Source organism: Patella vulgata, chromosome 4 (genome assembly GCF_932274485.2).
Source record: "Patella vulgata chromosome 4, xgPatVulg1.2, whole genome shotgun sequence".
Classification (NCBI taxonomy): Eukaryota; Metazoa; Mollusca; class Gastropoda; family Patellidae; genus Patella; species Patella vulgata.
The window spans coordinates 85,395,409-85,418,984 of record NC_065882.2 but is presented as its reverse complement, the minus strand read 5'-3'; the positions used below and the strand labels follow the sequence as shown (position 1 = coordinate 85,418,984).

Below are 23,576 nucleotides of genomic sequence, written 5' to 3'. Positions count from 1 at the left end.
CCACTGCTAAAGACCCCTACGCGCAAGCGAATTATTGAAATAAAATTAAACCATATGTTAGTCCCGAAATGACCTAGTTTGTGTCGAGTGGACGTTAAACCCCATTTCTCTCTCTCTCTCTCTCTCTCTCTCTCTCTCTCTCTCTCTCTCTCACACACACACACACACACACACACACCCAGACACACACACATACACGCACACAAGTTGATTCAAAAAAACGTAAAACCATAGTTTAGTCCCGAAATTCCTAGTTTGTGCTGAGTGGGCGTTACCCCCCTCCCCCCCCTCTCTCTCTCTCTCTCTCTCCCCCCCTCTCTCTCTCTCAAAATCAAAATGTTTATCAGTAAAGCGACAAAGCGACATTTAAATGATCGACGAGGTTGTGTTGATAATAGGGTGTAGTTTAAATTGAAAAGCATGTCTGTTAAGATATACCTAGGTAATAAAAGAATAGACACTTTATTGTAAACGTTGTCGTGGGGACACCAAACACTGGCTTATTGATAAGTTAGAGAACGGCGATCATAAAAGAAATGTAATAAAAGACGATACTAGAGACACCTAGGTGTGTACTCGACAGGTAATAAGACACCATATTAGATCATATTAAACTATGATAACTGATATTCATCTAGTTGATATATTTATAGTGTAATACTGAAGGTAAAAGTGACCGGGGATTTCTTCAAACAAGGGTTAGTTTTTATTTAAATATTATTGTAATATATTTATTTATTTATATGCATTGTATTATACATTGATTCAGCAAATTATAATTCCCTCCCGGTGTTGGCCGAGAAAGTTACGAGGGCCTGGCAAGCAGGGTGTCTAGTCGAGAGGATGGGATGAAAACCCAAGGTCCCGAGCGGGGGGGGGGGTGGCCGAATGGTTAGTGCGTGCGCGCTGTATCATAGGTTTGTCATTGAGTCAACTGGCGTGGTTTCGATTCCCCGGTTATACGTGACAAGGAGTAGGGTCGCCTGTCCAACCTCGTGGATTTTCTCCGGGGCCTCCGGTTTCCTCCCACTGTTAAAGACCCCTATGCGCAAGCGAATTATTGAAAGAAAATTGAACCATATGTTGGTCCCAAAATGACCGAGTTTGTGTCAAGTGAACGTTCTCTTTCTGGACAAATTTTTTTAGATGCCCGTCTTCATTAGCCCAGTCGGACTTGGGGTAGAACGGGGTAGGACGTTAAATACCATTTAATTTCATTTCAATCACACTCCTGTTAGTCACCGTAGGCTATATTTATTCAACATTTAATATTGTTGGCGGTGGATTATTCGGACTAACTTATGCTTAATCTTCTCTTTATTATGTCAAGAAGAAACAATTGACAGGATTTTATACATATATCGATAGGCGATTGATATTTGATTACAGGCTGTGTTACAGAGTTCGGTATTCCTTTCATATACCGTACTTTACTGTCCATCCATAAACTTCAATGGCGTTTAACGTTTTTCGTTTGAGCACCGACCCGGCTGAGGAAACCTGGCATACGCTATGCATTTTGCTATAAGAAAAATTTTGTCCGGACAACAGCGTTTTTCATCGAATCCGGCTTTCAAATGTTCTTTTCTGTGCACGCCAACGAAAACGTGCCCTGACCTCTGTCCCATTTTTAATTTATACCCTCATCTGTGTTCCATTTGTAATTTATACCCTCACCTGTGTCCCATATTTAATGTATACCCTCACCGCTGTCCCATTTTTAATTTATACCCTCATCCCAGTCCCATATTTTTAATTTATACCTTCACCCCTGTCCCATAGTTTTAATTTATACCCTCACCTCTGTCCTATTTTTAATTTATACCCTCATCCCAGTCCCATATTTTTAATTTATACCTTCACCCCTGTCCCATAGTTTTAATTTATACCCTCACCTCTGTCCTATTTTTAATTTATACCCTCACCCCTGTCCCATATTTAATGTATACCCTCACCCCTGTCCCATATTTAATTTATACCCTCACCCCTGTCCCATATTTAATGTATACCCTTAACCCTGTCCCATATTTAATGTATACCCTCACCCCTGTCCCATATTTAATGTATACCCTCACCTCTCTGTCCCATTTTTAATTTATACCCTCACCCCTGTTCCATATTTTTTTACCCTGACCCCGTCCATATTTTTAATTTATACCCTCACCCCTGTCCCATATTTAATGTATACCCTCACCCCTGTCCCATATTTAATGTATACCTTCACCTCTGTCCCATATTTAATGTATACCCTTACCCCTGTTCCATATTTAATGTATACCCTCACCTCTGTCCCATATTTAATGTATACCCTTATCCCTGTTCCATATATTTAATTTATACCTTCACCCCCTGTCCTATTATTTATATTTTATTCACTGACCTCTGTGTCCAACCAATACTCCATTCCCTGACCTCTGTCCAATCAAAATTTTAAACCATGATCCCTGTGTCCCGTGTCTCATCAAAACTGTATTCCCTTACCCCTGTATCCCATCAAAACATTATCCTCTGACCTCTTCCCCATCTTTGTTTTATACCCCAACTTCTGTCCCATGTTTCCTTAATACCCTGTCCCATCCTTGTTTTTGAATACCCCGACCCCTGCCTCACAGACCGAACCCCTTATTTTAAACCGGTTAGATTCTCACTTTAATTTTAAAAGGTAGAAAAAATGAATAAAATATTGATATTAATTATTCCAAATTTGTAAACGAATTACAAAAGTACGCTATTGGCGACGTGAATCATGTTTACATATCGAATTTTAATAGATCGTTAAACATGTTTGGATGTTCGATATACAGGTAAGAAAAGGTTTACCTGAAATCAATTACAGTGTCATCAATAATGTATGTCGGGGTGTTTGTAATAGAGAATGATATATAAATGCTCTAGGCATTATTGTCTTACGTTGTAGAACTTTAATGATCTGATATCTACTTCAATTAATTAATACACTCAGATAACAACCTTTACTGACAGAGAGAGAGAGAGAGAGAGAAATCCTGTTTAACGCCCACTCGACACAAACTAGGTTATTTCGGGACTAACACATGGTTTAAATTTATTTCAATAATTCGCTTGCGCGTAGGGGTCTTTAGAGGACCCCGGTTGGACAGGCAACCCTACTCCTTGTCACGTACAACTGGGGATTCGAAACCATGCCAGTTGACTCAATGACAGGCCTTATGATACAGCGCGCACGTGCTAACCATTCGGCCATCCAACCCCCTTACTAACAAGGAACAGTGCCTAGTCGTTCGGTGGGTGGGGGTTGGATGGCCGAATGGTTAGCGTGTCTGCTCTATATAATAAGGTCTGTCATTGAGTTAACTGGCGTGGTTTCGATTCTCCGCTTATACGGGACAAGGAGTAGAGTTGGATGCCCAACCTCCGGTTTCCTCCCACTGCCAAAGACCCCTACACGCAAGCATTATGAAAATAAAATTTAACCATATGTTAGTCCCGAAATGACCTATAGTTTGTGGAGGTTAAAACCACATCTCTCTCTCTCTCTCTCGTCGTTCGGATGGAACGAAAACCCAAAGATATCGTCACCGCGTTGGGTGCACGTAAAAGGATAATTTGGAGTTGGAATTCGAAATAAGAGTAGTCCGTAGTGTCGCTCTTCGGACAAAATTTCACCACTTTATGGCGTCTGTTTGTCTTGATTAGTCTATTCGGTTCAGAAAACTAGAAATTGAACCCAATTTCGATTTTCGTACTCCTTAAAGTAATTCGTGGGCCTATTATGGTTTTTCATCATCCGTATCGTACAGTCTTTATTCCCGCGTCGAACAGTTATATTTTGATGGATATCAGCCTGGGTAACAATATGAAAATATTTTGTGTACATCTTTGCGACAGAAAAGATCAAATGGAAAGGTAGTACTTGATGGTGGATCCGTATTTTTGGACAACCCCATGACTAAAAATACAAAACACATGACACAATCTTATTTTTTATCAAAAGAATCACTTTATGTTTAAAGGCTAATCTCATTACTGGTAGACGTGACAAGGAGTAGGGTCGCCTGTCAAACTTCGTGAGTTTTCTCCAGGTCCTCCGGTTTCCTCCCACTGCTAAAGACCCCTACGCGCATGCGAATTATTGAAATAATACTGAACCATGTGTGGCTGAATGGTTAGCACGCGCGCGCTGTATCATAAAGTCTGTCATTGAGTCAACTGGCGTGGTTTCGAATCCCCGGTTGTACGTAACAAGAAGTAGGGTCGCCTGTCCAACCTCGTAGGTTTTCTCCGGGTCCTTCGGTTCCCTCCCACTGCTAAAGACCCCTACGCGCAAGCGAATTATTGAAATAAAATTAAACCATATGTTAGTCCCGAAATGACCTAGTTTGTGTCGAGTGGACGTTAAACCCCATTTCCCTCTCTCACTTACTGAGCCACCGCGGCTCTTTCTATAGGGACGAAACAAATGTGTTTATTGTTTTGATTTTTCTTATTAATGAAATGAAATGGGATTTAACGTCCTACTGTTCTGCTCCTATACTGGGATAATGTGCTATGAGGGAAATTTTGCCCGGGCAGCGACACTATCGCCTACTCTTATATCGAATTCCAACTGCCAGGGGATCTTTTAAGTGCATTCCAATATATACACGGGGCAAGGGGAAACCACGTCGGAAAATCTGGATGAACTTTTCTAATTAATGTCAACCTGTATTTTAATTAAGTAAACACACTTGAGTGTGAACAGGTGTGGCTTTATAACAATACGATGTTGCTCTTGACAACGTGTTGCGTGTCTACCATTAACAGGTAGATCTAAAGGTAAACTTGACAACGTGTTGCTTATCAATCATATACAGGTAGATTTAAAGGCAAACTTAAAATAATAAATATAATCATTAAATCCACAACAACGGTAAATTGGATGAGTTTATTCCACTTTATAGGTGAAATCATCATCTTTCGTAAAGTAATGGGGTGGTGGTGGATTAACGCCCGCGCTTTAGATCAGTCGGACTGTGATTGAGCCAGGTTTCAATACCCTCGCTTGTACGTGACATGAAGTAGGGTCGCTTATCCAACTTCTTCGGTTTTATCAGCGTCCATCGGTTTCCTCCCATTGTTTAAGCACGTACACTTAAAGATACATTATGGGAGATTCTATAACGAGCTGGCAGTTCTCACTATAATAGTGAAAAACTAGATAATGTAAAGGCAATTTGCTGAAAATTTCATTCAAATTGATCCACTATGAACCGATCATCTACTAGCCTCGATCATCATTACTAAAGTCAGTACGATAAACAGCATAGTCTCGATTATCCAGTTAATCGTTAAATCGTGAAGGAAAGTTATGCAGTAAATCGGCTCAAAATCCACAAAAGATTGCAGACTAGCGATGCCATCTAGAGTTGATTATGGTCTGGATAAGTTACTTAATGTCTAATTAATAATTTAGATAACATTTCAGGCCTTAAGAAAGACCCGCAAAAGACAGATTTAGCTCTTTGCATAATGCATGTTTAAGCGAGTTATTGAAATTAACTGGGATCACGTAGACGTTGAGTAGACGTTAAGATGAATTGTCCAACCTGATCCCCAGCCGCCCTGATCTCTCCAACCGGCAAAATCTGGCCCAATCTGATTAAAACACAGATCCTGCATCGTTTCGATGTTTTAGTTCAAAATTTCGTTTTACTTGTCTTTACTACACTAGCATCTGAAAGAGTTTTTATATAACCCTGAATGATGTGAGGGATTCCGTTACGGCAAGTTTTTGGCGTGAGGTGCACAGAACTGTGGGTAACCCACTAGAAACATCAACGCTGATTGATTAATCAAATGTCTGACGTCATAGTAGTCGCTTGAATGACCTCTGACGCGACCTTCCAGTACAACCGGTGAGATCTTCATGTAGTAGAGGCCATCGAAAGTTTTAAAAAATGAAACGAAATATAGATCTGTATTTTAATTGAACCTGGTCGGCCTGAAAATGGACAAAACCAAAGTAATTTAGGATGTAGTTGGTTTGGAATCAACAAGCTGGTCCAATCGATTATATAATTCTATTGTTAAGCTGTATTTTATCCGTAGTTTCAGGATGATATATTGAAAGATAATTATAATACTATATTAAATATTGATCTGGGTCTTCGTCACAGACCCATTACCTACAGAGACAATACACAGCTAGCTATAATTTGATTTTCGAGCGATAGTGTTGTACGGAGCTTCGCATGATTCTGAACTCAGAGATCCATTAACTACAGAGGCTGTAACTTAGTTTTCGAGCGATAGTTTCGTACGGAGCTTCGTAGGATTCAAATCGATACAGCCATGATTGATTTAATAAGTCGATGTTTAATAACTAAAGTAAAATTACTCTACCACAAATTAAAACAGGTCTATCTCCACTTAGACTACCGGGGGTGAGATGGTATCATAAGGTGTGTCATTGAGTCAACTGGCGTGGTTTCGATTCCCTGTTGTACGTGACAAGGAGTAGGGTCGCCTGTCCAACCTCGTGGGTTTTCTCCGGGTCCCCCGGTTTCCTCCCACTGCTAAAGACCCCTACACGCAAGCGGATTATTGAAATAAAATTAAACCATATGTTAGTCCCAAAATTACCTAGTTTGTGTGGAGTAGACTTTAAGCCCCAGGTATCCTCCCACTGCTAAAGACCCCTATGCCAAAGCGAATTATTGAAATAAAATTGAACCATATGTTAGTCCCACAATAAATAAGTTTGGGTCAAGTGAACGTTAAGCCCCACTCTCTCTCTCTCTCTCTCTCTCTCCCCCTCTCTCTCTCCCCCCTCCCCCTCTCTCTCCCCCTCTCTCTCTCTCCCCTCTCTCTCTCTCTCTCTCCCTCTCTCTCTCCCCCCTCCCCCTCCCTCTCCCCCTCTCTCTCTCTCCCCTCTCTCTCTCCCCCTCTCTCTCTCCTCTCTCTCTCTCTCTCTCTCTCTCTTATTTTTTTTTATTTATTTATTTATTTATTTATTTATTACCCGTCTTGACTTCTTCATTATCCTAGTCGATACAGAAAGGTAGGTCGTTAAACTCCAATTCATTTCATTTCTAAGTGAATAAGTTCTCCTATGACCCTTACCTTATCTAGTTGTAGTATTTTATGACATAGATATAATATAACTACCAGTGACAGAGTTTTATATCGTTTATATCATTTATTTATATATAACCCTAGCTTATCTTATTGTCAGTCATTGAAAACACCCCATAAATTCACCACAATCGAAATACAACGTCGTTGATCGTATATCCAAGCTATAAAGATTTATGCTTGAACAGAATACTAAAGTATGGTGGCTGATTGGTATCATGTCGGGATGTCGTGGTGTCGGGTGAAAATGTCGTATTGTCGGGTTAAAATGTCGTGGTGTCGTGATGTTGGGTTGCCGGGTTGTCGTAGTGTCGGGTTAAATTGTCGTGATGTCGGATTGTTGGGTTGTCGCCTTATGAAGGGCGACACCACGACATCACGACATGATACCAATCAGCCACCATACTAAAGTTATCGGAGATTTTATAGATGTTTTAGAAACTATGTTTATCCTTGTTTTGATGAACAGGCAAACAAAACTAGTATTTCTAAACCCTAAAAATATAACCTACATTTTTGTGTGTCTATGGGAAGATTTGTGGATTTAGTGCTTTATAAATGTAAATGAAATGAAATGGGGTTTAACGTCCTACTGTTCCGATGCGACTGGACTAATGAATGGGCTTTAACGCCCTGCTGTTTAACGTCCTACTGTTCTCCTGCGACTGGGATAACAAAGACGGCCGTACGCCAAACAGCATGCTACGGTCTACTCTTATTTCGAATTCCAACTGCCAAGGGGTATGTTCCCTGTACATCAATGTTTACATGAGACCTTGTGTTTTCGTCCTATCCGAACGTCTAGACACTGTCCTTGCCAGGCCTACATCACTGACAAGGGGAAACCACGACTTTTATATATGAATAACTTATTTGTATTATATTGATGTCAGTTTAACCATATTTGTGTTTGAATCCAAATCGAGACGGTGGCGTGGATTCTGCAGATACAAGTTTGTCTTCCTATCGGTGGCGACAAGGGTTACCATACCAGCGCCCGGTCGCGACATGTGTTATAGCGTCCATTGGGTATCAGCGCCCGGTGGCGACAAGTGTTATTATAGTGCCCGGTGGCGACAAGGGTTATCAGCGCCCGGTGGCGACAAGGGTTATCAGCGCCCGGTGGCGACAAGGGTTATCAGCGCCTGATGACAAAGACACTTTTGAAACTCGAGTGGTCCTAATGTCGACCTATTGTGCTTGATAAAATGAAAGAAATACATTTTTTTAATCGAATAATTGTAATGTTTGGATTTTTTGCAGTTTATCACACTTTCACTATTAACATCAATTAAACATATTTAAATATAGAATAATAAGACTGTTTGTGTAAGATACTCAGCTCGACAGTAATTAGGAAATCAATTGTCACCATTAGAATAAACAGCGCCATTTATCGAAACATTTAGATAAGTAGACACGGGTTAGGTCTATTAATTTCATACACCTCACAGTGTTTCGTTTGATTAGACCTAGGTCCCGTGTACACAAGGCGTGCACGTTAAAGATCCCTTGGCAGTTTGAATCCGATATAAGAGTAGGCCGTAGCTTCACTTCTCTGGCGAAATTTCCCTCATAGAACACTGTATGGCATATGCCTATCTTCATTAGCCCAGTCGGAGTAGAACAGTGGGACGCTAAACCGCATTTCATTTCATTTTATTTGTTCTCTCTGCCTCTTGTTGTACAGTCCACCTGTATTATTTGTTACAGGTCAACTGATGTAAGGTAAAAGGAAGGAGAAGGTTAAAGATGGGTTGTGGATCCAGTAAATCGTCAGATGAACCATTACTAGAAGAGGTCAGTCCAGGTTCTTGACAATAAACACGCACCCGATTAGATTTTATTACATACTTCGAGAAGGTATTTGTTGAGTAATAAAACCTTCTAGTAGTTTATCGAGGGCTGGCCGTCCTTACCGCACGGTACAAATATTATCACCACTAGAAGCAACAAATTCCAGAACAAGCCAGAACTCATACCAAAATGGCCGCTTTATACAAATGAGTATTTAGGGGAGTACTAACCCGAACCCTAACCCTAACCCTTTTAAGAGAAGTAAAAACTAAATTAGACCCAAGTTCAGTCTTTTAAAAAGGGGTAGGGCTAGTTATCCCCAAAATTCTCATTTATATAAAGCGACCTTTTTGGACTCCGGAAGCACCCGAACCTCGATAAACTACTAGAAGGTTTTATTTGTACCGTGTGGTAAGGACGACCAGCCCTCGATAAACTACTAGAAGGTTTTATTACTCAACAAATACCTTCTCGAAGTATCTAATAAAATCTAATCGGGTGAAACACGTGTTTTAAGGCCGATATTTTGAATCATGAATTTTATCTAGATTCAAAACCTATTCAGTTTGTTACGTAAAGAGTGTGCGAACACCTGAAATAAGAATATCCCATTATGTTATATTTATAGCACGGCTTTCATGAGTTAACAGGTTTAAACAGAGGCCGTAGGTCGAGGCGTAAAATCTGTTAACGAATGAAGCGTGCTATAAATGACTTGTAACATTGACACCTGCTCAACATGCTTGTTGTTATTGCACAGAAAACCCACCCCACTTCTCTATATGATTTCTACTAAAACTAGCGTAAACCAGCAAAAGTGTGCAATAACATTGCACGGTTAAGCTCTACCCAATCTACTAGAGGGAAAACAATCTGCTTATTCAACGAAAAGAACAAAGGAAAATTTCCCGTCCATGTTACAAGTTTTAACGTAGCATGCAACAATCACTAACAATATCCTTTTCTCACCCCCACAGAAATTGATTCGCTTCGCTCTGCGAGACTTTCCGTTGTTTGAAATTGTCATGGATGCCGATGATCATCTATCTCCAAGTTTTATTGTCTATTGCTGTTGAAGTAGACCGAAGACCATTATAAATATGCGATTTAATTTCAATTAGGTTCCTGTCACTTAAAATAGCATACCCTTACCCTCTCGGTCAGACCTATCAGTGAGCGGAAAATCCACCGTGTAGCAGTTACCACCCTTCATTCAAATGATTTCCGTTTTTTGCGTCACTTCCGGAATTATCAAATCGTAGCTAAGACCCAACCGTTCCAAAGAATTCTGTGATAAGTTATATTTGGAATTTGGTTAATCATTTCTATGACATATGTAACATTGGTGTAAACTAATCTTGTCGTTTCAAACTTGAAGTCTAGTGGAAGTTAACATTGCCCTTTAACACTCTGTAATCATGTATTTCTTAAAACCAACCAATAAATTTAAAATACACCAAATTGTATGTTTGTTTTAGTTTCCGGTAGCCGACAGTGAAAAGGGATATCCCCCACCTAAACCCCCTGCAAACAGGAAGGAGGAATGTTTCGATTCACGAGATTACACGAACGTCGAATCTAATGCTAAAAAGGTAAATATGATCAGGGAGAATTGATAACATCATTATTGTCATGTGGGGGTTTTAGCCGAATGAACAACATCAACAACATGGTCATCACTGGGAAAGTATATTATAATAATATCAAACATCTGACAAACAGAATATGAAATGAAATGGGGTTTAACGTCCTACTGTTTTGCTCCGAACTGGGCTAATGAAGACGGGCATACGCCATACAGTGTGCTATGAAGGAAATGTTGGCCGGACAGCGGCACTACGGCCTACTCTTATATCGAATTCCAACTGTCAAGGGATCTTTTACATGCACGCCAATGTGTACAGGGGACCTCGGTTTTTCGTCTCATCCGAATGACTAGACAGCTGTCCTTGTCAGGCCCTCCGTCCTGCATCACTGACAAGGGGGAACCACGCCGGGACAAACAGATTACCAGTTATCAACAGTTCATGACACACATGATATATACGACAAAGGCCGACAGACGACGAACGCTGTCTTCCCTAGTATTCCGCCATAGCTGTCCCACAGTGCAACGTCACACGTGCAGCTTAACATGTTACCGTAAAGTTATTAAAGAGATGTACAATGAATAACTGTATAAACCAATGCCCATGTCATTCGCTAAGCGTTGTTTGTACCTCGTCACGCAACTCTCCGTTTGGAAAACCACATTTGACTTCATTCCGGACTACGTTTATTTTGTTTACACAACAGCCTTTAATAACGGTGTTCTTGTTAAACGGAAATGATCCCCCAACCCCGACCCTCGGCTCACATCCGGAGCCCTCCCATATATTCTATAATCTTTGCTATCTATTTAAATATTGAGAAATTATTTTATTGTAATTTTTCTTCTTTTTTTTTGTTGTGTTGTCTTTGAGAATATTGTGTGTTTATTTTAGGCCTTGGCTTCTCCACAATCCACCTATGATAGCTTATTAGGGGAGATAACTCGAGGATGTACGACAGATTTACAGAAACTACGAGCAGTATACATGTGGTTGGCGGCCCAGAAGATAGAGAGTGAGAATTATCCGAAGATCACTGATAATTCTACCCCCAGAGGCTACATGAAAAACATTAAACATAAAAATGGTTCATACACGGCATTTTTTACTCTACTCTGCAGGTAATGAGATTTTCTTTAATATTTTTGTTCTGTGCATAATTCAAACTGCTTCCAGTTTTATAAAAGCATTAAAAATACATTATGCAAGAGCTAAATCTGCCTATTTCAGGTCTTTCTTTAGACATAAAATGTTATCTAAACTATTCATTAGACATTAATTAACTTATCCAGACCATAATCAACTCTCGATGGCATCAGATTTCTCCGATATTGAATAGATTAGAACTTTCAGCCATATTTTGTTTTAATCTAAAAATGGAGCCGCGAGACTTAGCTTCTAACAACCAGTACGGTGGTTGAAATTATTGCACACATCTTTTCAAACCTTCAAAGGCTAATATCTTCGCTCGCGCGCAATTTGAATGAAATTTTCAAGTTATTAATTTTACATTATCCTTTTTCGAACTATTATAGCAAGAATGGCTAGCTCTTTATCTAAATCTTACATAATGTATCTATCTTTGAGTTGTTTTTACTGTATCCAATTCTTTCACAGCCAGATCTTCATGTAGTGTAGGCCATCAAAAGTATAAAAAACGAAACGAAATATAGATCTGTATTGTAATCAAATTGGAATTCCTTACAGATTCTTCTAGAATAAACATTTTTTTTTACAAAAACTAATATTTCAGAGCTGCCAAATTACCGTGTGTTATTGTGAAGGGAAAAGGAAAATCTCTGAATTATGAAGTTGGCGACAAGGATTTTACCAACCTTAACAGTCAGTGGACAGCAGTATACATAGATAAATCATGGAGGCTTGTTCATCCATTGTGGTCATTCCGTGCTGTGTCTGGATTCAGTAAGGGCAACTGGACCATGATCGAGAAGGAAGGACAAGCAGTCAACAAAAAAGAATCAAAATCGTCCGGACATGACGTCACGGGATTAAACGAATTTTATTTTCTCACTGATCCCGATGAATTTATCTATATATGTCGTCCTGATAAAGATCCATGGCAGTTGTTAGCTCAACCTTGGTCGATGGACAAATATATAAATATTCCTTACTGCCACCCGAACTTCTTTCAGTTTGGTTTAAAACATGATAAAGATCTCAAATGCATTCTCAAATCACAGAAAGGAAAATGTTGGATTGATATCATGCATTCGGAGAACGTCGATCCAACATTTAAATACGAACTGTTCTATAACGAAAACGAATCTCGTCGTCAAGCGCCAACTGATAAAAGACTAGATAAATTTGTCGCTTACAACAACGAAGTGGATTCGAAGGGCGTTGTTATTCGATTTCCGGTTGAAGGCGTTTTTAAAATAGTATTTAAGGGATTCTGCGAGTTTAAACTAGAATGTGATAAAATCGGCGAAACTGTTGACGAATTTCCAAACAATCCCGAATTTGGCTATGGACAGGGAACAACTGCCAAGAAAGGGGGAATTAACTCCGCAAGTCCTACAAATGGTTTTATTTATTTAGCGCGATCTCAGAGAAAAACCTTTAGTTTAAATGTTGATGACCCGGCAAAGGTTACAACTACCTTAAAGAGCGGAGATAACAAAATAGATTTCTCTGATCACGTGACACAAGATATTTCCGGAAATAGAGTGAATATTGACGTCATGATGCCGGAGAACCCGGATGTTACAGATTGTGTGTTACAGATTTTAGTTGCCGGTAACCCCGCCCTCAATTACCTTTTAAGTACTGACAAAATAGTCAATGAAAGCGTAAGTAATAGTTTTACAGTTTATAAATTTCAATATACTGGGCTAATGAAGACGGGCATACGCCATACAGTGTGCTATGAGGGCAATTTTGCCCGGGCAGCGGCACTATCGCCTACTCTCATATCGAATTCCAATTGCCAAGGGATCTTTTACGTGCATTCCAATGTATACACGGGACCTCGGTTTTTTCTCTGATCCGAAGGACTAGACAGCTGTCCTTGTCAGGCCCTCCGTCCTGCATCACTGACAAGGGGGAACCACGACGGAAAATCTGGATGAACTTTCTCGGACAATGCAGGGATCGAACACCCGACCTAAATTTCAATAATAATATCCTCATAATTATTTGGTGTAAGATACAAGGGTTAATGATATTTTATAATTGTTTGGTGTACGGTACAAGTGTTAATGATATTTTATAATTGTTTGGTGTACGGTACAAGGGTTATTGATATTTCATAATAAATTAAATAAATTATTTTTTAGTCTCAGTTGTGAGAATATTATTATTAATTATTAATTATTAATTATTATTATTATTATTATTACAGAAGAAGAAGGCGGATCCAGTAAGAGACTCGTTGATCAAGGCTACCAGAGGAACGGATATAGATAATCTGCAACGAGCAATAAATCAATTTGAAAGTAAAGGACTGGAAGATAAAGGCGATCTGACCAGAGCCAAGGCCAGACTACAAGAACTTATAGACGGTAATAAATTGTGAACCAGTTATTTGTTCATTTAAACCGTAGCTAGCCGTTTGGATGGGACGAAAAACCGAGGTCCCATGTACACGTTGGCGTGCATGTAAAAGAACCCTTGGAATTCGAAACAAGAGTAGGTCGTAGTGCCGCTGTCCGGGCAAAACTTCCCTCATAGCAGACTGTATGGCGTATGCTCGTCTTCATTAGCCCAGACAGAACAGTAGCACGTTAAACCCCAATCATATCTTTCCATAGCCCTTTTCATGGCTATTGAAATGGTTGAAGTCCTGAGATAGGCCTACGATCGACAGACGATATTGTTTGTCATCAACATTTTAAATTCATCCAAGCATCTGTTGACTTAAACGGAAACATCTGACTATTTCCCTCCCATTTAATAAAAACCCTATTAAAATTAGATTTCGTTTTATTTTTTGGATGTTTATGTTCTCGATCGCCATATTATGCCCCTGTCGTCCATTTTAAGTACATTTATTCCAGAATCTGTTTTATTTTATTTTAGACCAGAATGCATCCAGAACAGATGAGGTCAGTATTTCCAATTTACCTGTAGTCGTTTAAATCTTGTGTCGTTGATTCTGTGGGTACCATTTTTACCCCATGGTTCTTGCACAATACGGTGGGTCTCGTTCTCTTCTGTTGCTCTTCGTGTGGTGTGTTGTGACCGGAATCAGCTGTTCTTGACAGCAACATGACCACAACACGACGAACCTTAGTAGCAAACAAGGGCTGTAGGTAATCGTACTAGAAATTGCCAAAAAGCGACCCTGTCTTTAACCTTGTTGAAACTAAAATGGTAGGCACACAGAATCAGAATATACAATATTCAAAAATTCTAACTAGACCTAAAGAATACTTCATCATGACTTATATTAATAATTAATAATGTAATAGGGTATTATAAACTGCTTCTCTATTGTACTAACATTAAGATAATATATTTCTATTTAAAGGCATTAGACAGAAGTATAAGAGACAGACTGAAATTAGCTACTGAAGAAAGTGATATAGATGAATTAGAGGAAGCCATTAATGAATTTATAGCCAATAGATTAGAAGATAGAGGTGATTTAACAGATGCTAAACAAAGATTATTGGATCTTTACACCAGTGGTCAGTATATTTAATAATATTTCACAAATAATAATAATGGTACCGAATTCGATTTTGTTTCATTATGTTGATAAGAGAGAGAGAGGGAGAGAGAGAGAGAGAGGAAGAGAGAGAGAGAAGGGGGAGGGGGAGGTAACGTGCATTTAAATGATTATTTTATTTATACAAGTGGTCAATACATTTAAATAATTGTAATATTATAATATATTTATATTTCTACTAGTGGTCAATGGATTTAGATAATAGCATCATAATGTTATAATAATATACTGTATTCCTGGCTATGACAACCGAATGGGTCATATACCATTATTTAGTTTAAAATGACAACCATCACCGCATAATTAGATCCAGCGTTTATTAGGGTCAAGTGTTAAAGGTCAGGTGGCATTGAGGTTTAAAGATCAGGTGGCATTGGGGGTTTGATCATGGTTATTATGGTTTAAAGTTTAGATGTCATTAGGGTTTAAAGGTCAAAAGGTTAAAGGTCTGATGCCATTGAGGTTTAAAGATCCGATTTCATTAAGGTTTGACCGTCCGATGCCATTGAGGTTTAAAGATCCGATATCATTAAGGTTTGACCGTCCGATGCCATTGAGGTTTAAAGATCCGATATCATTAAGGTTTGACCGTCCGATGCCATTGAGGTTTAAGGATCCGATATCATTAAGGTTTGACCGTCCGATGCCATTGAGGTTTAAAGATCCGATATCATTAAGGTTTGACCGTCCGATGCCATTGAGGTTTAAAGATCCGATATCATTAATATTTAAAGGTATGATACCATTGAGGGTTAAAGATCTGATACTATTAAAGTTTAAAGGTCTGATACCATTAAATTTTAAAGATCCAATACCATGTAAAGGTCTGATACCATTAAAGTTTAAAGGTCTGGTACCATTAAGATTTAAGGTCAGATATAATTAATGTTTAAAGGTCAGATCAGGTTAATATTTAAAGGCCAAGCTCAGGGGTCATTAAGGTTTAACGATCTGATGCGCATAGGGGTTACAGGTCACGTGTTATTAAGGTTTGAAAGTCAGATGCCATTGAGGTTGAAAGGTCGATTGTCAATGGGGTTAAAAGTTCAGATTTTACTGGGTTTGTAGAACAGATTCCATTAACATTTCATTATAAATAATAAGGTTTAGTGGCCAGATACCATTAACAATAATAATTATAAAATTGTGTTTTGTTCAGCTTTAGAAACGGCGATAGATGAAAGGAATCTAGATCGTTTAGAATATACAGTAGAACGAGCAAAGAATTCCAGGGTTTGTGGTTCTCTGAGACACTCTCAAGTCATGTTGGATGCAGAAGAAACGTTAAGACAACTTAGAAGATTGAAGAAATACCTTGTAAAGATTTTAGCAATGAAACAGTCGACAGTATCTGAAATCAGCAGCTACAAACGACCTAAACAATGTGTCCATGACGTCATGAAAGCTACATATCTATTACTGGGCGAGAAAGATAAAGCTTTAAATGCAAGTATTTTTGGATAATAATAGGGTGGACGTACTCCATCTCTGCCCCCAGGGAGAAGTTTGCCGTTCGTTTCTCTCCAAGGAATCACGCCGGCCAAGTTTCAGTCAGGTTTTCTGATAAAAATGTATTAAGTTTCATAATTTACAGCAGGATTGGTTGTTTTTAAAAGAAAGTCTGGATTATTTCTGCTTTTATTAAATTTACGAATAGTTTAACATTTGGTTTATTTTTTATGTTTTTAAAATCGTAATAAATATATTATTTTTTTGTGTTTTTCTTGTTGCTATAGAGATGGGAACATATTCAGAGTTTAACCAGACGACTGGGTAAAGAGAGTTTAATCAGAAGAATAAAACAATTTGATGTAATAAATCTTCGATTACCAGTAGCCAATAAATCAGATAGATTATTGGGTTTATACGATCAAACTCTTGTATGTAAAAATAGTGCTGGCGCTGGAACCTTTTATAACTGGGTAAGTCATCATCGTCCTCGTCGTCATCATCATCATCATCTTCGTCGTCATCATCGTTGTCATCGTCATCGTCATCATCATCATCATCGTCGTCGTCATTATCGTCGTCATCATCTGCATCTGCATCGTCCTCAGAATTGCCAAAGCTATCAAATTATTCTGACTATGAAACAACAGTCTTTAAAAAAATTCAGCTTGTTGATGCTAATACTTTAACTGTACATCCTACGTTCAGCCACGTGGGACAGTTCGTGTCGTTTTCTCGATCAAGTGGTCAATCCCTGCATTGGCCGAGAAAGTTCATCCAGATTTTCCCGCGTGGTTCTGCCTTGTCAGTGATGCAAGACGGAGGGCCTGACAAGGACAGTTGTCTAGTCCTTCGAATGAGACGCAAAACCGAGGTCCCGTGTATACATTGGAATGCACGTAAAAGATCCCTTGGCAGTTGGAATTCGATATAAGAGTAGGCGATAGTGCCGCTGCCCGGGCAAAATTTCCTTTATAGCACACTGTATGGCGTATGCCCATCTTCATGAGCCCAGTATAGGAGCAGAACAGTAGGACGTTAAACCCCGTTTCATTTCATTTCATTTCGACCAAGTGGTCTGAGTCCATAGTTTTGACCTGTTGGCAGTATTGTATTATCCATTTGTTCAGCGTTGGGAGTTCTTCTCCTCTTGACACACACACTATACAGATTGGCCATTCTAAGTTAAATTTGCCCGGGTCCAATTATACTCGGATAGAACACAGAACTTACTCTTCTTACAGTCCTGCTACAAGATCTCGCTAGCTCACTAGTCTAAAGGTCGCGTCTTCGATTCCTACATTGGCCGAGAAAGTTTATCTGGATTTTCCGACTTGGTTTTACCCTTTGTCAGTGGTGCAGGACAGAGGATCTGACAAGGAAAGCTATCTAGTCGTTCGGATGGGACGAAAAACCGACGCCACGTGTATACGTAAAAGATCCCTTGGCAGTTGGAATTCGATATAAGCCCTGACAAAATTTCCCGCTTAACACACTGCCCTTCATCATTAGCCCAGTGGGAGCAGAACAGTAGGACGTTAAACTCCATTTCATTTCATTTTCATTTCTTACATGATCTTCCGGCGGAGTTTCCCCTTGTCAGTGATGTTACGAAAAACCGAGTTGGAATTCGAAATCAGAGTAGACCGTAGTGCCGCTGTCCGAGCCAAATTTCTCTCGTAACGCACTACATGGCGTATGACCGTTCTCTTTAGGTAGAACAGTCAGATGTTTTACTCCATTTCATTTCATTTTTTACTCACTATTCATAGATTATTTATTTGTACAATGTTGGTGCTACATTAAACATACATTATGCAAGAGCTAAATCTGCCTATTGCAGGTCTTTCTTTAGGCCTGAAATGTTATCTAAATTATTAATTAGACATTAATTAACTTATCCAGGCCATAATCAACTCTCGATGGCATCGAGACTTAGCTTCGAAAAACCAGTACGGTGGTTGAAATTATTGCACACGTCTTGTCAAACCTTCAAAGGCTAATATACTATTCAAAAAAAGTAGGGGATATTTGATTTTTAAGTGTTATTAAAGTCACCTAATGAAACAGACGAAGAAACAAATGACAAAATGAAATGAAGCTCACATTCATCGATTTATTCCAAATGATCGTTAGACTAAGTAAGGCACAGACTGACCATTATAAGGGTAAAATGATACCCGGGGTCAAACAGCAAAGTTACCACAGCATCACAACCAAGTCAGTAACGGGTAAATCCTCCTCTCTTTGCCAAACAAGCATTGATCCGACGTGGCATACTCCTAATGAGACGTCTAAGGTCATTTTGGTCCAGATTGTCCCATTCCTGTTGCAACGCAGCAGCAAGTTCTTGGACATTGGCAGGACGTTGTTGACGTTGACGTAACCTCTGTCCAAGCATGTTCCAGACATGCTCGATGGGGGAGAGGTCGGGACTCAGTGCTGGCCAAGGTAATGTGGTGATGTTCTGTTGTTGGAGGTAACCTGTAACGATCCTGGCCCTGTGACATCTTGCGTTGTCATCCTGGAAGATGAAACGGCGACCATGACGTCGTGCGAACGGCACAACATTGACTGCCAAGATGTTGTCCCGGTAGTACTGGCCTGTAACACGCCCTGCAACAACATGTAAAGCCGTTCTTCCAGCAACAGTGATGCCTCCCCACACCATAACAGAACCACCCCCAAATCGATCATGTCTGATGACGTTAACGTCTTGGAAGCGCTCGTTTCGACGACGTCACACCCTCCTACGTCTGTCCAAAAAATCAACAGTGAACCTTGACTCATCTGAAAACATCACATTGCTCCAGCGTCGATTATCCCAGTGTTGACGATCCCTACACCAACGACGTCTTGCCTGAATGTGATGATCTCTCAAACAAGGGATCACGCGAGGACGTCGGGCGCGAAGGTGACCCCTATGCAGTCGATTCCGAATCGTCTGGCCACTCACTCTCACACCAGTGTCTGTTTGAAGACGAGCGCTGATCTGATTTGCTGTGATGACACGATTTCTCAAGGCCAAGGTACGGATAAATCGATCCTGGGCTTGAGTTGTCGCCCTTGGTCGACCTGAGCGTGGTCTGTCCTGTACAGATTGTGTATCACGGTATCTGGACCATAGCCTGCTTATGACAGACTGAGAAACATTCATCGTCCGCGCCACAACCGCCTGTGTTGTGCCGATCTGTAGCATGCCAAGGGCACGTAACCTTTCATTTTGGGTAAGCCGACGCATATCAAAATTTGTTTTCTGGTCACTAAAACAATTAAACTGATGTTTCCACCCTGGAATTCAATGCCACAATGACTGTAACATTCAAAGTCAGAGTCGTGCAAATATTGGGTTGGACCCCCATGATGATCCCAAGCATCATCTGCATTCCATGCGGTAGCTATTGGTGCGTTTGGGCGTCACATGTAACTGGAAATGTTTCTTCTGTTAGGTTCTATAGTGACTTTTTTCGTAGTCATTTGCATATTTTAGTATTATGCCCCCAAAATCAAATATCCCCTACTTTTTTTGAATAGTATATATTCGCTCGCAATAGAGTAACTTGAATGAAATTTGCACATTATTCATGTTACATTATCTATTTTCGAACTATTATTAGCGAGAATGGCTAGTTCTTTATCTAAATCTTACATAATGTATCTTTAAGTTTACTGTGCCTAATTGGCCTGATGTTGCGTAGTTATACATCTAGTTGACAAGGTGCTGGTTTGTTTCCGATGTTGAAAATGTATTGATGTGGTTTTCCAGTTTATTTTGTCTTCTGTCCAGTACATTAATGTCGATTTTTCTTCTGTGTTTATAGAGTCGTCATATGGTGGAGGAGGTGGAAGAGAACGATTCCAGAAGAAGACAACGTCATGTTTAAAATTTACACAGCAGCAAATAATTAGTCTATTTATCATATATATCAATATATGTCTGTTATACAATATCCCCGTCCATATCTGTCTCATATAACATCTATATCTGTCTCATATAACATCTATATCTGTCTCATATAACATCTATATCTGTCTCATATAACATCTGTATCTGTCACATATAACATCTATACCTGTCTCATATAACATCTATATCTGTCTCATATAACATCTGTATCTGTCACATATAACATCTATACCTGTCTCATATAACATCTATATCTGTTATATATAATGTCTATATCTGTTTCATATAAAGTCTATATCTATCTCATAAATCATCTCATTCTGTCTCATATAATGTCTATATGTCTCATACATGTATGATGTTTATATATGTCTCATATATCTGATCTAAAACCGAATAAAAACTGAGATGTATCTTATAGTGAATATAGGTGAAATGCACAACATCCCGATTTCGTGTCGGCAACAATCTTTCGGGTAAAACAGATTTCTCGTCGGCGATTTTTCGACACAGATCTTTCGTAATCAAAATTTTGTCAAACACGAGAATTCCCAACGTCTTCTGTGGTTACATAGAAATGTTTATTTAAGCGTCCACGCATGCCCTGGTTGATTGATTTATACAATATTAAAGTAGCTAAGTCTCTAACTCAATATCATCCAAAATCTTCGACATTCAAAACGAGAATTATTGCCAATTTTAATCAACATTGATGTTGTGGTCTTACCGGGAAAAGATAAGCTTCTGAAATCGAATATTTAAGCCAAAATAAACATTTTGCCATTGGTACACGAATCGTGTACCATAATGCGTTTCAACGCCATTTGTAACAAGGGACTCGAAAAACGGGGCTAGGCTTATTCTGTAGACTGGAATAACCCGACGCTAGAGATTGCCATTCGATTGAGACTTCTGTCGTATTTCGCCAAACGTAACTGATTAGAAATTACAGTAAAAACAGAAACTATTGAATGTAAATCAGTTTGTATACATTCGTATTACATTATTATATGCGTTGAGACCCATAATTTGTGTCAATTTCTAGATCCCAAATATTGGCGATTTAGCTCCTTTAGACTTTAAAAATAGGGAATAGATTTGATGAACCCCGACAAAACATCAGAGAAAATAATGGAAAACTGCCGACAAATAAATCTTGGTGTGTGCAGGCCTTTAATGTAATTCAAATGTTAAAACTGATGTATTTTACATGCAAACGGTAGGATTTTTTAGCAAAATGTCATGGGCGCTGTTATCTCCCTTGAACACATAATACAAATAATTTTTTTATCAAATATGACCAAAATGTGACAGTACAATTATTTGAAAAAGAAAAAGTTTGCGGAAAAGATCAAAATTATTTCAATGTCAAGGCGGATGCAGATGGGGTTTGCCAGGTTCCTGTTAAGGAAATTTGACCGTTGCCAATGCATGATGCAATTAATTTCATTGACGCAAAGCATTAATTGTGATTTCACATATTATGCCTATATAATTATCTAGCGCTTTGATTGCCCACCTAATCCCACTATCTGATGATAAAGGATAAAGTACACGACCGTGACTCTTGGATCCCTTGGGGTTAATCGCCCTGCCCCTTGTAAATGTGATTCCATTCTTGCATATTCTTTACAAAAATATATACTTTATTATAACATGGTTATTTATAAGATGGAAAATAGACGAATAGGTGGAATCAACAAATTTATATTAGTAAAGTAAAATGAAAGATAAATTCTATGGTGTATTGTTTTTATAGCTGTATCTGTGATATTTGTCAATAAAGTGCTTTATTTATTTATTTAAAGAGCTAAATCTACCTATTGCGGGTCTTTCTCTAGGCCTGATATGTTATATAATTTATTAATTAGATATTAATTAACTTATCCACACGATAATCAACTCTCGACGCCATCTTATATGTCCAATTTTCATTGGGTTTGTATCCGATCTGCTATTCAACACCCATTATGCAAGAGCTAAATCTGCCTATTGCAGATCTTTCTTTCGGTCTGAAATGTTATCTAAATTATTAATTAGACATTAATTAACATGAAAAGATCATAATCAACTCTCGATGCCATCTTATGTGTCCGATTTTCATTGGATTTGAATCCGATCTGCTGTTCAACACCCATTGATGATTAACCGCAAAAATAAATAATCGAGACTTTGTTAATTATTATGACAGCGGTAACCATGACAATCGAGGCTAGTGAGAACTATCAGCACTTTATCTAAACTACCGAATGGTTAGCACGTGCGCGCTGTATCATAATGTCTGTCATTGAGTCAACTGGCGGGGTTTTGATTCCCCGGTTGTACGTGACAAGGAGTAGGGTCGCCTGTCCAACCTCGTGGGTTTTTTTATCGGGTCCTCCGGTTTCCTCCAACTGCTGAAGACCCCCACACGCAAGCGAATTATTAAAATAAAGTTGAACCATGTGTTAGTCCAGAAATGGATGACCTGGTAAACAAAGATAATGTGTTTTATATATCCACGAGACTCTGGCTCGCGAATCTGGAGGTTGCGTGTTCGATCCCTGCATTGGCCGAGAGAGAGAGAGAGATGGGGTTTAACGTCCACTAGGTCATTTCGGGACTAACACATGGTTCAATTTTATTTCAATAATTCGCATGCGCGTAGGGGTCTTTAGCAGTGGGAGGAAACCGGAGGACCCGGAGAAACCCACGAGGATGGACAGGCGACCCTACTCCTTGTCACGTACAACCGGGGAATCGAAACCCCGCCAGTTGACTCAATGACAGACCGTATGATACAGCGCGCGCGTGCTAACCATTCGGCCACCCACCCCCCTTGCATTGGCCGAGAAAGTACATCGGGATTTTCCGACGTGGTTCCCCTTGTCAGTGGTTCAAGGCGGGGGGCAGCTGTCTAGTCGTTCGGATGGGTCAAAAACCGAGTTCCCGTGTACATATTGGCTTGCACTTAAAAGACCCCATGGCATTTGGAATTCGATATAAGAGTAGGCCATAATGCCACTGCCCGGGCAAAATTTCACGCATAGCACACAGTAGGACGTTCAACCCC

General features: G+C 39.4%; 1 protein-coding gene across 2 annotated transcripts; it reads left to right on the top strand.

Moving 5' to 3' along the window:
- The first annotated feature begins 563 nt into the window (after positions 1–563).
- Positions 564–22,342, top strand: LOC126817250 (hillarin). Of its 2 annotated transcripts, none has more exons than XM_050544059.2 (11): positions 564–698; positions 8,806–8,892; positions 10,368–10,481; positions 11,373–11,599; positions 12,232–13,288; positions 13,843–13,999; positions 14,517–14,542; positions 14,968–15,127; positions 16,328–16,614; positions 16,905–17,090; positions 20,439–22,342. In XM_050544059.2, the coding sequence occupies exons 2-11, from the start codon at positions 8,845–8,847 to the stop codon at positions 20,499–20,501; spliced, it is 2,325 nt and encodes a 774-aa protein (XP_050400016.1). In that variant the 5' UTR covers positions 564–698; positions 8,806–8,844; the 3' UTR covers positions 20,502–22,342. The 2 variants fall into 2 exon arrangements, with proteins under 2 accessions (XP_050400016.1, XP_050400014.1); XM_050544057.2 differs by having other exon boundaries at positions 13,840–13,999.
- Positions 22,343–23,576: the final 1,234 nt, after the last annotated feature.